The sequence below is a fragment of the Dermacentor andersoni genome, chromosome 7, assembly GCF_023375885.2.
Source record: "Dermacentor andersoni chromosome 7, qqDerAnde1_hic_scaffold, whole genome shotgun sequence".
NCBI lineage: Eukaryota > Metazoa > Arthropoda > Arachnida > Ixodida > Ixodidae > Dermacentor > Dermacentor andersoni.
In genome coordinates, this window is record NC_092820.1 from 156,801,870 (window position 1) to 156,819,036 (window position 17,167).

General features: G+C 46.4%; 1 protein-coding gene across 2 annotated transcripts in view; it reads left to right on the plus strand.

The window, feature by feature from the left end:
• Positions 1–17,167, plus strand: part of LOC126533489 (dyslexia-associated protein KIAA0319-like protein) — a 42,380-nt gene that overhangs the window by 15,333 nt on the left and 9,880 nt on the right. For both annotated transcript variants that reach the window (XM_050180658.2, XM_050180660.2), the window contains 9 exons: positions 342–502; positions 1,872–2,131; positions 3,033–3,181; positions 8,843–8,994; positions 11,108–11,317; positions 12,212–12,306; positions 13,661–13,809; positions 14,950–15,072; positions 16,697–16,787. In XM_050180658.2, coding sequence (XP_050036615.1) covers positions 342–502; positions 1,872–2,131; positions 3,033–3,181; positions 8,843–8,994; positions 11,108–11,317; positions 12,212–12,306; positions 13,661–13,809; positions 14,950–15,072; positions 16,697–16,787 — 1,390 coding nt within the window. The remainder of the gene's footprint in view (positions 1–341; positions 503–1,871; positions 2,132–3,032; positions 3,182–8,842; positions 8,995–11,107; positions 11,318–12,211; positions 12,307–13,660; positions 13,810–14,949; positions 15,073–16,696; positions 16,788–17,167) is intronic.

The following is a 17,167-nucleotide window of genomic DNA, read 5'->3' on the forward strand; positions in this document are numbered from 1 at the left end:
GGTGTTAATGTGAAGGTCAAAAAGTGAAAGTGTGCAATCAGATTGTATTCATTTTGCAGTTTCTTACTACAAAAGTTTGTGCTGTTGTCGAGCAAGACTGCTTTTACTGTAAAGTCAAGTTAGCCTGACCTACTTCATTGTGCCTCAGTGTAACAACACACACACGCACACACACACAGAAACAAAATTACTAACAGTCAAACTGTAGTATCCCGTCAGGTTTCGTACTTCGAACAGCAACACATGTTGGTTGGTGCCTGCTGGTTTTTATTGTAAGTCCATCTCTTTTTTCTTAAATACTAATAATGTTACAATGTTAAGAAACAAATGATTGATTGCAGAGATGGACTACCCGCCAACGGCCAATGCTGGACCACAGTCTGTTGTCTACATGCCCAATAACGAAGTGACGCTGAATGGCAACCTGAGCACTGACGACAAGGGCATCAAGAGCTGGGAATGGACAAAAAGCCCCGACACGGACAAGCACGTTGACATGGAAGTATGTTCTTCATGCAGTTAGCTTTGTTGAGTTTTCCTTAACTCACTATAGTTTTCTGGTGGAATGGACTGTTAAACTTAGCCAGAAAATAAGTGCTTTGTCATTCCTGTGTGTATGTGTGTGTGTGTGTGGTGTGTGTGTGTGTGCGTGAATCATTATTACTTTTTTGAGCTCAACTGCCAAAGGAGTTACTCTCCGAGCATCCACTACATATAGATGAAAAATTTGCTGGAGTTCCAGGTGAGGTAAATGGCAGTGTTGTATACAGGGGCTGTCTGGGTGCTGCAGAAGCAACTTATTATTGTCTTCCGATGTCATCTCTTGCTTTCTTTTATGGTGAGCATGCTTTGATTTTATGCTTCTTTTTTGGAAAAGTACATTCCCTTTATGGATATCATAACAAATTAACAACGAATATCTGTGATGAACCCAAAACTGAATCGCCTTATTAGGTAAAGTCTGTGTGCTTATGATTTTTGGCAACTTGAGGATTGGCACCACATATGGCGCTGCCATCATGGAGGTCTGTTGCGAAGTCCTCCTTGTATAATCAGCATGCGCAGGCAGAGAATATGCTGATACATTTTGTGTGTTGGTGTTATGGGGTTTTCTAGCACACTTGGATGTTCAAGGATGTTTGAACATCAAAGGAGAAAACCTGCACTGAAACCAAACCCAGCTCACACTATGCACAAGGCACTGAATGGCAAATGTGGTGCTGATGTTATTTGGGATTCTCTTTCCAGTAGAACTTCACGCAGGATGGAAATTATGGGAAGTGCAGGTGTCGTAGTTCGCATTGCTTATCATTCAGCCCCCAATAGATGCGCAGCTGCAAAAATGCATAATTCAGTGACATGAGGTTTCCAGTGAAGTTTCTAAAACTCTGCTTTCCATTCACTACCTACTTGAAATGTCAGGGAGTTGCCAACTTGTGAGCGGTTGCTTATAATTATAAGCTCGGCCACATTGTAGGACAATGGCCATTACAACATCATCATAAGATTGTTCACGAAGGTTGCGTAGGAAATCAACACACTTATCTAGTCTTGCACTGCAGCATGACAACAATGCAAACTTGCCGAGCTATGACAGAGCAGGGGCTAACAAAACTTGCCGAATGAAAGAATTGAGTGCCTGCTACAGCAAATGGGTCACCGAGGCGTCATTCCAGAAACCCCATACTCCCATGATGGTCGAACAATTGCAGTGCCAGATTGCTCTCACTCGCACGGAAACTGTGCCTTGAAAGGGCGCATGGCTCTGGATGTCAAAAGTGAACATGCATGCCTTAAATGTTTCCCATGTTGTTAGACTGGCGTGGTTGCTGCTGCTGTTTGTGTTTTTAATTTACTTGTGGTGTGCGCAGGGAACCACCAGCCCATACCTGCACCTGTCGAACATGGAAGTGGGCGTGTACAAATTCCTTCTGAAGGTCACCGACACAGCCGATCAGACAGCAACAGCCGAGGTGCACGTGTTTGTCAAGCCAGCTTCCAACCAGGCCCCGACGGCGGACGCTGGCAAGGACGTCCGCGTCTCGCTGCCCATCGATAAGCCGCTCGTGCTGGACGGCAGCCACAGCTCGGACGACGTGGGCATCACATCGTGGCACTGGAGCCAGATTCAGTAAGGCCATATTTTGGGATTTTCATCCAGTGTTCTTGTGGCTGTTGACTGTCTGCCTTTCTTATGGTGTAACATAAAAAAAAATGTGTACTTCTGAGGCATTGGCGCAGTAAGGAAACAAGTCAGCTACAAGCAGCTCAACATCCGTGTGCTTAGATTTAGGCGCACGTTAAAGAACCCCAGGTGGTCAAAATTTCACATGCATGCATGCATGTGAAGTGCATGACAAAAAGTGCATGACAAAAACATGCATGCACGAAGTGCATGAATATTTTTTGCATGCACTTCGTTTATGAAGTCAGGGTTTTGAAAAGCTTCATCTAAAAGGATGCAAAGAGGAAAGTTAGGTTAAGCAACAATCAGCAAATTGTATTTCTGAAATAGCAAAATGGCCACTCTTACTCTGAGAGGAGCCCTCGGAGGCAAAATATGGGTGTCAGTGATGCCCAGAAGTTTCCACACCATCTCGCCAAGACATTATGGATTTTGGCAGCATCTGCTAAGAGCTAGCAGTTAGTTGTGTACCACTAAAGAAGAAGTGCATTGCATTTTGAAAGGAACCAAGGACATTACCTAGCACATTTTGAGAACTTTTCCTGTGCCGAAACAGCTAAAATAAGAAAGTATACTTCTAAATCCATTGTGCCCCTGTGACATATGGGTGCTGCAGTTTAGGCATGGAATTCTGTCCTTTTTCCACTGGATTAGAAAAAAAAAATTATAATAAGCTTTTGAGAGAATTTATTTTCTGTCTAAACTGATTTTGTGTTGGTTGTTTGTAGCCCTTTAGGCATTCCAGAGCATACTCTTGAGTCATTTATGTGAAGGGTGCCGTTATGTTGAAGCCTCAGCATATTGTGTCTCTCTTTCTTACCTTTTCAACCACTATCCCATTAACCAGGGGCCCCAAGCCAAGCCTGATTGAAGCGCCCAACAGTTCAGTGACAAAAGTCTCGAACCTTGGTCCGGGAGAGTATGTATACAAGCTGGAGGTCGTGGACGCCAACAATCTGACCAGCTCAGACAACGTTTCCATCATCGTTACCCAGAGTAAGCCATTTTGCAGCTCTTGGTTTAGAAAAGTGGGAAGCAATCAACTAATATTTTTTGTTGAAATGAAAGAACAACTCATTTTGTCGTGGAACGAGAGCTGGATGCTAGGTTTTGGTGACATTTGCATTGCATGTCATTTTTTTACTTGTGAACTGTCATTGTGGCCTTAATTTTATATATATTGTAAGAATTTATGCGGACTTCATCTTCATCTGTACAAAGTCACCATCAATCATCGGCTCGTGTTCGTTTTTGCATCGGCGCCATTTTTCCTTGTTGGAATAAAGCGTCGTCTCGACCGTGGTATTTCAAGTAGTGGAGGCGCTTTAAGATCCCTTCGACCTCAATCCACTTCAAGATCTCTCCTGGAGCTACGTTCGGGACGCCGCTTACGCCAAGAGGCCGCCATGTCGCAAGACCAGACCGCAGCGTCCACCATCTCGGTTCAAGTGCCAGCCACCCCCAATCCCAGCCCTGCCAACAACCGGTATCGCGATCCAGAAATCTTCTCTGGCTTGCCTGGTGAGGACGTTGAAGACTGGCTCGACAACTACGATCGTGTCAGCGAATACAACAATTGGAACGAGACATCGAGGTTAAACAACGTGCCATTTTACGTCTCTCAAGTAGCCAAGACATGGTTCCTGAATCATGAGAGAGACTTCCGTGATTGGTCGTCTTTCAGGGAGCAGCTACGGCGGATTTTCGGCACACCCACGGTTCGTTCGGAAGTTGCGAAAAAGAGGCTGTCTGAGCGCGTCCAGCATTATGGCGAGTCGTATACCTCGTACATTGAGGACATCCTCGTGCTTTGCCGCCGTGTCGACAGTGCCATGCCAGAACCTCATCGCGTGCGACACCTTCTTAAGGGTATCGGATCTACTGCCTTCAACGCACTCGCCGCTCAAAACCCTTCGACGGTGTCGGACGTCGTCTCCGTCTGTCAGCGCCTCGACGCCCTGCAATCAATCCGCTTGCAACCGGACTTTTCCGACAACCCCCTGGCAAACAGTATTGAGCTCCGGTCTATCATTCGAGCCATAATTCGTGAGGAATTGCAAGCGCATGGCTCACCCCCTTGCAGCAGCGCTCACGTCCAACCTGCTTCTACTGACCTGCGCGGTATTATTAAGGAGGAATTGGCCTCCCTTCAGAACGCCCAGCATACCAACGTTTCTCCTTGCCCACAACCGGCTTCTTACGCCCAGGTTGCTGCACTGCCAGCCGCGCCATCTCCAATCACACCACCTGTGCCTGTTCACGATCACCTGGCACCTTTAGTCACCCGACTTCCGAGCCCACCTTACTACTCTGCCTGGCGCTAGTCGAGGCCTATCTGCTACTACTGCGGCTTTCGAGGACATATCTCCCGGTTTTGCCGACGCCGCCAGCAAGACGAACGTCGTGGTTACGCGGCTTCTGAACGCGATGAGCCACCTCCTCGCGTTTACCACACTTATGACGATAATCCTCCCGCTCGCCGATCTCCATCTCCAGCCGACTTCTCCAACACCGCATTCAACACACGTGTCTCGAGACGCCGCTCCCCATCGCCGCTCCGACGTTCTGTTTCGCCACTTCGACCTGTCTCCAAACTCCATGTCCAGCGACCGGAAAACTAACCAGTGCAGTTTTTGGAGGGAAAACTGCATCGCTGCGAAGTGCTCCAAGTCCTCCTGAACGTCCTTCGAACATGTTATTGGTGTCTGTGGAGGGTGTGCCTTTGTTAGCTCTGATTGACACGGGAGCTACTATATCTGTTATGCGTGCGGACCTGTGCTCTCGTCTGCGGAAAGTGAAGACTCCTTATATTGGATCATCCCTGATTGGGGCTAATGGAGCAATCATTCGACCATCAGCCCAATGTACAGCACGCGTCTTCATTGATGGTATCTGTCATCACATTAAGTTCGTGATTTTATTCCCGTGCGCTCATGAACTAATTTTAGGTTGGGACTTTCTCTCGTCAGCGTCCGCTTTAATCTCTTGCCGTCAACGTGTAGTCCATATGACCGAGACAGTTCATTGCAGCGAGAGTGCCGATGAGCCACGACTGCGTTTTCTCACTGCTGCCGATTCTGTACTGCCTCCCGGCCACGAGCAAGTCATAAGTCTCTCCTCTATGGACATCACCGATGGCGACGTGTTCATCACTCCTTACGGTCGCTGTCTTGCCCGTGGGATTGTCTTCGCTTCCTGCCTGGTGCGGTTCAAAGAAAGCTCTGCGTTAATCATCGCATTAAACGCGACCACTGAGATAATCCTCCTACCTCAAGGCTCCACAGTGACCTGTTATGTGGATACCCAACCAGTCTCCCTGCTTCCTCTTGCCGCCTCGCAAGCTCTTCCTCAACAGGACAAATCTGCTTCATCTGCCCTTGCTTCCGTAATAAGTCCTGACCTTACTGTTGCTCAACATGAAGCGTTGCTAAAATTGCTTACGAAGCACCAGACCTCCTTTGATATGGATACTTCGTCACTCGGACAGACTTCCGTTGCCTTCCATCGTATCGACACCGATGGCCAGACTATTGTACGCCGTCGTCCCTACCGAGTCTCTTTGGCCGAACGCAAAATCATCGAGGAGAACGTCGCCGATATGCTGAAAAGAAACGTCATACGTCCCTCCGCCAGTGCTTGGTCATCACCCGTTGTTTTAGTGCAGAAGAAGGATGGATCGGTACGATTTTGTGTTGACTACCGTGCGCTAAACAAGATCACCCGTAAGGATGTATATCCGATGCCACGTATCGATGACGCCCTTGATTCGTTGCAAGGCGCGCAATATTTTTCTAGCCTTGATCTTCGCTCCGGATATTGGCAAATTCCAATGCACGAAGCGGACAAAGAAAAGACCGCCTTTTCTACTCCGGATGGTCTTTATGAGTTTAATGTAATGCCTTTCGGTCTATGCAATGCTCCCGCCACATTTGAAAGAATGATCGACACGGTTCTTCGCGGCCTCAAGTGGAAAACTTGTCTATGTTACCTCGACGACATCGTCGTGTTTTCCTCGACTTTTACTGACCATCTGCAACGCTTAGATGAAGTGCTCACATGCCTTTCTAATGCCGGACTTCAACTAAACACGAGGAAGTGCCGTTTCGCTAGCACAACGATTAAAGTCCTGGGTCATCTCGTTAGCAAAGACGGCATCCAGCCCGATCCGGATAAAATTTCCACGGTTCTCAACTTTCCACGCCCACTTCGTGCAAAAGAACTGCGCAGCTTCATTGGACTCGCCTCATACTTTCGACGTTTTATCCGGAACTTTGCCAGCATTGCCTCGCCTCTCCACAAGCTCCTTGCTAGTTCCAGTTCCTTCGATTGGAACGATCAGTGTGAAGCCGCGTTCCAAGAACTCAAGCGCGCACTAACATCCCCACCTGTTCTTTGTCATTTTGACGACAAGGCGCCCACATTAGTGCATACTGACGCCAGCGGTCACGGAATTGGTGCCGTACTGCTGCAGCACGACCACGAATTTTGCGAAAAGGTTGTCGCATATGCAAGCCGCACTCTCACTTCCGCGGAAAAGAAGTACTCGATAACCGAACAAGAGTGTTTGGCTGTTGTCTGGTCCATTCAGAAATTTCGTCCATATCTCCACGGTCGACATTTCACGGTTGTGACCGACCACCATGCCCTATGTTGGTTGTCGACGATCAAAAATTTGTCCGGGCGCCTTGGCCGCTGGATACTCCGATTACAAGCATATGATTTCAATGTCATATATAAGTCCGGATGGAAGCACCAAGATGCCGATGCTCTTTCACGATGCCCATTACCACCATCATCGGAGCACATCACATCACCTTGTCAAATTGGCCGCACGGAGGACGCTTCGTCTATTACACTGATTTCTTCCTTGACTTTATCAAACCGCCTTTCAGTGCTTTCCACTCACCAGCGCGCTGATTCCTATTGTCATGGTATCATCAATCGCCTTAGCGGTGTTTCGTCTCCACCCAATGCCAGGCTACGGAAACAGCTCAAACTGTTCAAGTTTGAAGACGACGTGCTCTACCGGTACATTTTTCACCCGGAAGGCCATCGATGGGTTCCCGTTCTACCGCGCTCTCTTCGCGCTGCAGTTCTGCAGGCCTCACACGATGACCCTACGTCAGGCCACTTGGGTTACCACAAAACACACGAGCGCATACGCAGCCGATTCTATTGGCCAGGCCTTTCCACGAGCATAGCTAGATATGTTGCCTCGTGCACGCTTTGCCAACAACGTAAGCGACCTACTACTGCTCCGGTCGGGACCCTACAACCACTTCCTTGTCCAGCACAACCCTTCTCTGTCGTCGGCATTGACCTTTTCGGGCCACTCCCACCTACTCCAGACGGCAACCGATGGATCGTCACTGCTGTTGACCATTTGACCCGGTACGCTGAAACAGCCTCAATACGCTCAGGAGCTGCCTCAGAAGTAGCGCCCTTCTTCTTGCAGGCTGTCTACTTACGTCACGGGGCGCCTCACGTTCTTTTGAGCGACCGAGGCAAGGCATTTCTTTCAAGCACTCTTAATCAAGTTCTGCAAGCGTCCAACACCGTGCACAAGACAACGTCTAGCTACCACCCTCAAACCAACGGCCTAACAGAGCGATTTCATCGCACGCTGTGTGACATGCTATCCATGTATATTCAACCTGATCATCGTAACTGGGATGCGATTCTCCCATTTGTAACGTTTGCGTACAACACGTCTGTTCAACGGACCACCGGATACTCTCCGTTTTTCTTAGTATACGGCCGCCACCCAACCTCATCACTCGACGTTTCTTTCTTCTCTGGCCCCGTCAACGCTTCACCATTCATTTGCGACCAGTTTGTGTCTCGTCTTGCCCAATGTCGTCGTCGCGCCCGTATGAACGCTGCAGCCAGCCAAGACTATCGCAAACATCGGTACGATGCCTCTCATCGTGTCGTTTCCTACCGCCTTGGTGACGATGTGCTCCTATGGACCCCTGCACGAACACCCGGTTTATGTGAGAAGCTTGAGTCTCGATATCTTGGCCCCTACAAAGTCATAGAGCAGACCTCGCCGGTGAACTATCGCGTTACACCTGTTGAGGCCCCAACCGACCGACGCTGCCGCGGAACAGAAATCGTGCACGTTTCTCGCCTTAAGCCCTTTCATCGCCGTTCCACTGTCTAATGTGCGGCCAGGCTGGCCGCTTCCGTCCACGGGGGAAATTAGTGTAAGAATTTATGCGGACTTCATCTTAATCTGTACAAAGTCATCATCAATCATCGGCTCGTGTTCGTTTTTGCATCGGCGCCATTTTTCCTTGTTGGAATAAAGCGTCGTCTCGACCGTGGTATTTCAATATATATATATGGTGATGTGTTTTTATTGTCACTCTTTTTTAAACAGTGAGCCATTTTATATTGATATAGCACTGTATAGGAAATCCCTGGCTTCTAGGCACTTTTGCATGAGGAGTGAGTTTGACTGACCAAGACCGAGTGTTGAAGCTTAGTTCTATTCGGCCAATTTGCATCACGGCTTAGTTTTTGGTTTGTTGTTGCTTAAAAAGCCATCATTCTATCACCCTCGCTGTGTATTTTTGTCAGCTGTGCCGTTCTTCCGCTTTGCAACCAGCTTTTGCACGAGTGGTGCTCGTGATAATTGCCTGCACTCATTTGCAGACAAAAATGCTCCACCCAAGGCCGATGCTGGTGGTGACCGTACCGTTTTCCTTCCTGTGGATGTTGTCTCCCTTAATGGGTCACGGTCGGCGGACGATGTGGAGATCATTTCGTGGCGTTGGACACGAGAACCTTCGTCGTTGGCAGCGGGGGTGAGAACTTTGGATTCAGGCTGGCTTCAAACGTGCATATTAACAGCTGGATGGAAGTCGAAAACGTTGCTTCTGCATTGATTTGTTATTGCCCCTCATATCTACACCTGGCCTTTTCCTCAGTTAAAAGAATGGGCTTTATGAAATGTAGGTTGTTACACTCAAATCTGCTTGCATTTACCGTTTTGCAGTCTAGGAAAATGAAATAACCGCAAGTAAATTTTCCAGCCTTTATTATTCTATGTGCCTGTAGAGTTCCCCACTGCTTTAGTGGCAACTGGAACTCTCTGCAATCACAGCAGAAAGTCTTTTTTAAATGGCAGTCTTCATGTTTATGCACAGTTATTATTGAAACAGTAGGTATAAAAGTACTCTCAACTAATTCTGCCCTTGTGCTTAGAGAGCAGTGTTACAGTTGTGGGAGATATGGGTTTCTCCTCCGTACTCTTGGGACAAAGGAACGACAACACAGTAGTGCAAACAGTCACAAGGGCATTTATTGCACCTTTCATAGATCAATGCCTGCTAGCCGAGTTGCTATCCCCAAAACATGCCGATGGGCGCGCGACAAATCTAGAAGTCCGACTTACCGCGACCGCATGGCGAGCGAATATGTTCGCCCCATGCTGGATCCCAACGCCTGGTCGTTCGCGTGTACAGTCACGCGAATGGTGGCACGTTTGAAGGCGGCCACGCGAGACGGTCTCGCAGAAGCATGGTCGGCGCACGCGCGGTGGGGCACGTCCGCTCCCGCTCGCTTCCCGAACCCAAAGAGAGCAAGCGCCTTCCTTTCGGCGCCCAAGTAACCTCGCCTGTCGGCGGCGTTAGCAGCGCAACACTCGCGCCATCTCTCGCACTGCGCCCCAACCACATCGACCGCCGCGGGCATCACGCCGGCCACGCGGCGAAGCCGCACTACAGGAGGCGCGCTATGCGGGAAAAACATCAGGGGACGCGCGAGAGTCGCGCATCCCCACACAGTATAGACAAAAGTAACCATCCTGACGGCAACCTACAGGCTGTTACCTAGTGTGAGGTGATTCCCGTTTATTATTATTACTATAATTTTTTTTGGCCCATGCAAACTACTGTATCATAACTGTAACTACTACCTTTAAACTTCCTTGTTCCACCATTTAGGTTCTTGAAGAGTTCCTCTCAAGGCTTATTTATTCTGGTCTCTTATATACAAATACTGCATCATGAACTGTTTAAACGCCTCCATATCTCTGTTAGGGGCTAATAAGGGTACAGCATATAGCTGTAGAGGCAATAGACATGCTGCTTCTTTTCTAGGTTTGCTCATACATGGCGTACTGCATGATCAACTCTTGAAGGACCCACATAAAGACTTCCAGTTTCTCATTCTTTACCAGCGTGGCATTGTCATCCTGTCCAGTATTCAGGGTTGCGGACGTTCGTGCACAGCTTTAAGAAGATATTATGCAGATAAAAAATTCTGTTTAAAATTTTCTTTTCACTTACCGAAGAAACCGCCACACATTTAGACACTATGAATGATAGCTGCAAAATAGGAAGTCCTTAAAACACAGACAGCCTCTTTAATAAGAATTAAACTAATGTACATCAAACTTTGTTCTGATTTAGGTGATCCATTGTTTGGATTCAGTCATCAGACAAGGCAGCATGTGTGGCTGATATCCCCCACTTTTCATACTGCTTCTCTATTGTTGTTTTTCTGTTTGGAATGGTGTTAAACAAAATAAAGTATTGTCATCTAGGCTAGGTGTCTTTTTTTAGGAGGGTGCTGCCTGCTTAGTGCTTGGGCAGCAGTGCTAATTTGAGAATCAGTGGTGCCTGTGGATTTCATTTTTCTTTATTCTCAAAACTTTTGTCCCACAACACTAATCATTATCTGTTTAGCTTGCTCTTTCTTCATGCAATGTGTGTTGCATTTCTGTCATTGACGCTAAATGCTGCAAAAGTATTCCAAAAACACCCACCATGGTAAAAAGAGATGTCTGCTACAATGATGGCAATTGTGTGACAAAACTGTGCCCTAAAAGATGTAAAACATTACGGGTAGTGTTTTCACCTTTCATAAAATACAGATGTACTCATACCGAGGATGTGTGCCGTCTTTTCTCTGCAGCACATTTTGGAGAACTCTAGCTTCTCGCCGATTCTGCGTCTATCGGAGTTGATCCCTGGCCGGTACATGTTCACGCTGACCGTGTCCGATGCCCAAGGCGCCACAGGGCAAGACACCGCGTCCCTCATTGTGAAGCCGACACCAAGCCTGGCACAACAGGTGGAACTGCTCTTGGATGTCGACATCGAGACGTTCACTCAGGAGCAGCTGGTTAGTATTTGCTATCACGTTGAGCTGCTTCTCGCCTGCTTCTTTAAGCGTGCCAAATCTGTGTATCTGCATTTGCCTGTGTTTCTGTGATTCTCCTCCAGATTGGGCTCTTCGATTCAGTGCGCTTTAAAAAACAGTATTAACCAACCAGCCCCATTTATTGATTTGCCTCATGGCTTAGTTTCACTACTCTGTGCACCCTCCGCTAACTTCCAGATAACCAGAATCGTGTTTGGTCTTTTTCAATATTAACCCTTTGTCCCCTTATGAAAATACCATTGAAAATCCATATATTCACCCACTGCTCCTTTTGAGTACATATAGGGGAGCTCAGTTTAATGCTTTATTTAAGCATGGAAATGTCACGTACATTGGTCTAGAAATTACAGTTTTTCATTAGGCCCATAAGCCCTGAAGAAATATGGCAGCAACATGCATACGCTGGCAGCAACAGTTGTTGCCGTTGGTAAGCAAATGGTGAACATTGCCATGCATTGGCTTAGTGCTTTTTATCCATTGAAAAATCGTGAACTTAATCTTCCAGCTGCTGTGCCTGTGCTCTAGGGTTTACTACTAGTAGTACTGGTGAAAAGATGCATGTTCCCTCTGTAAACGTGTTTGAAAGGACACTCCAAAAGCGCAGTGACATTTATGTGCCCCTAGATATGTTGAAAGGCACACATAGATAAATGGCATAAACAAATGTAGCTCCCAGAGCTAGTGAAACATGATGAATGTCACTTATAGAGGCAGGAACATGGTTCCTGTCAGCTATGCATGCTGGAAAGAATAATCAGGAAAAAAACATGGCAGCACTCCGACTGTATTTGGTTCACCTTTGTGTGAGGCGAGGTGATGCATTTGATGGATGAAGAAATCATTTCACTCTTACAGGACACGGTGTTGAAGCAGCTTGAATTGCTGTTGCACGACGGAGAGTCGCTGCGAGTACACCTGGTGGACCTGAACTACCAACAAGACTCTCGAAGGTAGTGTCTGCTTAAATTAAGCAAGTGCTCAAAAGCGTTATATGGCCGTTATTCACAATGTTTTCCAAAGTTCTGTGAGAACTGTATTGAGTTGATTTCCATTGAAACGAGCCATCTTAGGGGTGATATGTAGAGCGAGTTTAACGTTGCTGGATTAATTATGAACATTATTGATATCAGATATCATGTTCGGTGTGTTACCCACTTAGCACACACGTCTCCTGTAGCAAAGTTCTTTTCAAGCTTGTAAACATTGAGGACCTTGTGAAGCGTTTACCAGCCTTTCAGGAACATGTGCATGTTTGTGCATATTTTTGCATATGTGTGCTGGGCTTGCGCATGCACATGGCCCCGGAAAGTAGATGCCAAGCTGTGTAGAAAGAAGTGTAAATTTAATGAAACACAACATAATCTAGTCCATCTCGTCTTACTACTCTTCTTTATCTAGTCTGCTTTCTTTCTCTCTTTCACTTTCTTTTTTCTTTGGTACCTGTATTTGGATTTTTATGCAACATTGAAATGGAATGAATTGGATAAGTCGCCTTTTGTTGCTCGTTGTGTGCCGACTTTATTGATCCTTCAATCAGACATGCGCTTAGCACACTCTGGTCCAATGTTCATGTTAAGAGACTTGGGCAGAAGTGCATCTGAACCTTTTCTCCTTTCTACAGCCAAATCTTGCATTAGCCATCACCACATTATGAAATAGGCAGGTGCTGGATTAGTACACAGCAGTTTAACAAAGAAAGGTGATTTCTGCATGATCTAATTTGCCGGTTGTACTTGTTTGTTCAGTTTGACTGTTGTACTGAACGTCGCATTTCTTCGGGAGACAGGTATGATTGACTATTCTGCAATGCAAGGGTTAGCAATGTGTTTTGTTCAAGGTTATAGGCCTAGAAGCAGTACTTGGCAGTTTCGTCCACAATAAATGAGACATATATTTAGTCAGAGGAGAGGCTGCATGTAAACAGCAGATTTGTTAACCCAAAGAAGCAGCGGCGCCATCTATACTCATATGGTGAAACTCCTCTTGCAGTTATGAGAAATACAGAATGGCTTCACCTCCCTGGTAGCACCACTATGGCTTTCACTGAGGAAGCGTGTTTGTTTGGTTTTGTGCCTGAGTATACAATGCATGTTTCTGATTTACTCTGGATAAAATGGGTAAGGGCCAAACCCAAACATGGAATAAACAAAATTGGCTCCCAAGTGTTGCTTGTGTATGAAATTTGATTACAAATGAGCAAGTAGTTTAGTGGAGGTAGCCATTTATACCTGTCTCCCCCGTAGTGGCATGACACCTGCTATGATTGAGAGTGGCTTTGTTCGCTCCCATGACCGATCATCCCAGGGTCCGAATCATCTTTGTGGCGGAGAAGGAAAATGCCAAGGGCTCTTGGGTGCTGTGTCGGGGTCCCCTCATGGTTGCTCGACTGAAGCAGAGACTGAGGACGCACAGTGCACTGCTTGACTGGGATGTCATCTCGGTGGACACAGTTGGTGAGAGCAAGTTTCACCAATGTCACATTGCACAACACTTCACACGCGTCTCAGGTTTAAAAATTAGTCAAGAATTAATTGCGGTCGATTAATTGTATCGGTTTTAAAAGCGAAGGTGCATGTGGCTGCACTGTTACAAAAACAGGGATGTGTGCCCACATATTTTGTGAGAAAGAGAAAGAAATATGCAGCAGCACCAATATTCCTTTCCTGAATGGCCTCACAGCTGAGCAACTATTGAGTAAAAGAAAAAGTCGCAGTTTCTCCCAAAAGCGAAGCATCGATTGCGATAGCAAATTATTGGACAGCTATATGAATAAGGATAATAGTTTTATTGGCCGTATAAACTTGTGAACATAGGCATACTAAATAAATTAACAAGCATGCTGTCACGCACGCACAAGCGAACATGAACACATCTCACTCAATGACCGCGCAGACTCGCTGTCAGAATGCTGGAGTGAGAAAGTGCGGCAGCAGCAGCGAGCAAATTGACCTTCGTGCTGTCTCTCCCATCAACGTGAACCAAGCCGCGAAAACAAAGTGCAAGGTGGACTCTGCCCCGTTGCAGATGGCTTTCAAGATAAAGTGGCCCGCAATAGAATCCCCCGCCCTCTTTACCCTTCTCTCCGGAGCCTTGTGCATGATGGAAGACTGCACGTTTCCTCCCCAGTTTCCTCCCTTGAGCACACAAGATTGAGCCATGATCGCCGGCTCACCCTTGCGCCCTTTCACTCGGGCATACAGTATGCGGCGCGCTGTGACGATTTTATCGCCCTTGGACTTTATGCGGAATCACAGCGACAACGACTGCAATAATGTGTTTGGAATCTCCATATAATTGATAAAAAGAATATGGCAGCCTTGCCACTTTACTCTCTGTCGAAAGCTTCGAATCTTCCTACATGGTTTATAGTGCTGCGAATCTAGGATTACCACTATGAAGGTACATTTTGTTGGCTTGAAAAGAAGAAAGCTTTAGGCTTTGTATAGCTTCCAACCCAAGGCAGTGTCTTTTCTTTGATGGTTAAGCCTGCACACAAATGACCCGGTGTTCTTTTTTGTGTGTGCATGTGTGAGCATATTCACATACCACGTCGTTTTAATGCCGATTTCTTTTCCCCTGATAATTCTGTGCAGTGTGCCAGAACGAGTGCTCTGGGCACGGTACATGTGACATGTACAGCAAGCGCTGTGTCTGCGAAGCTTTCTGGATGGAGGACTTTGTCCGTGCCAGCCTAGGGGACCGTGAGAGCAACTGTGGTGAGTACCACGTAATTTACTCCATGTTGCTTTTGAGCTGTGCATTGTAGAGAACGTAGGTGGAAAATGTAATACTGATAGGGAGTTTTAGGTTGTCCGTAAACGTATTGTCTTTTGCAGAGTACCTGGGTTACCAGAAAATTAGATGTGAGCAGCCAGGTTGGTTGTACAGAAAGAACAGCGCTTCAAGACGGGACACAAAGGAGGAACCGCTAACAACTGCGTGTTAATTATCTTTCTAGGCCTTATATGCAGTACATTAAGGCAGTACATAGGCACTGTATATAAGGCTAAGCAAGATAATAACACACAGTTGTTAGTCAGCGCAGTGTGTGTGTGGTTCGTCCTTTGTGTCCCTTCTTGAAACGCTGTTCTTTCTGTGACAATGAACCAACTAGCCTGTCACTCAATCCTTGCAGGTTGTACAGAGTTTAACCAGAGAAGACTTGGAGCTATTATAGCAGTGACCAGCTGTATATTCTACATAGCTGCTGGTGTAAATTTTCGGCAGTCATGTGATCATTCCTGCACAGTTTTCTTTACACTTTTTTTACAAGAACACTCATGTAACACAAAAATGAGTCTACCATGTGTTTGAACAAAGTGCCTCAAGGTGTCGCTACCATCATTGTTGCTGTGGCTCACGTCTCCGATAACCCAGTATGTGTTCAGGACAAGGTTCATGTGTTCATGTGAAGGTTCATGTGTTTAAGGACAAGCTAGAATTTGCTAACAACAACAACATTAACTATAATAATAATAATAATAATAAAAACAATTCCACCAATAAAATGTTCCACTAGTAGAAAGCACACACTGTTGCATTTGAAAGCACCTGCTTTATACTATTACAAGCTTGCACAAATTGGTCTTTTCATGCTTATCAGTGTGCAGCAACAAAAGTTCGGTGTTCATTATTGTGACATGCTAGCATGTTGTTTTTGGCAAGTTCCGTAGAACATTTAATAGCTTCGCACGCTTTCTCTGGGGGCTCAGTACCGGTGGCATTCTCCGGCTGAGATTGCTACAGTGGTGGGCAAGTGTTGTCACTATTGTGAGGTTCACAAGCATATTTTGAAAGAAGTCAAATTCCTTGAATATAACCCAGAGCCCCCTAATATCGTACATTATCTTCTATAACCCAGCTGTAGGTTTGGGACTTACGTGAATTACTTCACCAAAATTTATTGCTAATCATGTGAATTTTCAACCTAGCAGTAGCAACAACTTCTTTTATGTATGTCTGCTTTCTAAATGGGGTCAGAAAAAGTTCAATATTCGTAAACGCTCGTCACAAATGTTCACTTTATTCCTGCATGCCGCGACTCTTCCGCCATGCTGTCCATTCGCGCACACTCACACCACCTAGTCCTCTGCCTGGCATCTACAGTCAACCACGTGCATGGCCTCCAAGAATCACACCTTGCCTCTCCTCCCTTAGAGCTCTTGGTTTGCTTATGCCACCACTCTCTCCTCACACAACAGTCTAGCAAGCTTTAGCAAAAACTGGTTTCGAAAATGCTTGGGCATTGTGCACACTGTGTGCTTACCTTAACGAATATTGAGCCTGCATGTTGAAATTGGTTGCTAAGTAGTTGCCCCGCCTGTTCCTTTCCCCTTGCAGACTGGAGTGTCCTGTATGTCATCATCATTGCCTTCCTGCTGCTCAGCGTCCTGTCCACATCCCTGTGGGGCCTGGCCTGCTTCTGTTCAAGGTGAACACGCTCGACCCAGTTGCAGAGGCAGTGCCCAGAAATTTAGCTGTGTGCCGCTTTTCAACCAGAGCTGTGTGTCTCTTTAAACAGGGTTTCATGAGGAAGCAGCTATGTCAAGGCATCCTGGTGACTTGAAAACAGTCGGAGGAACTAGGCTGGTCAACAGTGCCTCATATTGTAAACTGTCAAGTGCTATGGGACAAGTGACATGAATGATGCAAATAGGATGCAATGCAAGCAGGCTAGCATTTGTATTTGTTCACATAGCCTCACTGCGCAGATAACGAAATATGTGAACAAACAAAGATTACAATGTGTCCTTAGAAAGTAGTTCACTATTCCTACTTCTCCTTTATTTTATCTCTTAATGAAGTGAAGGA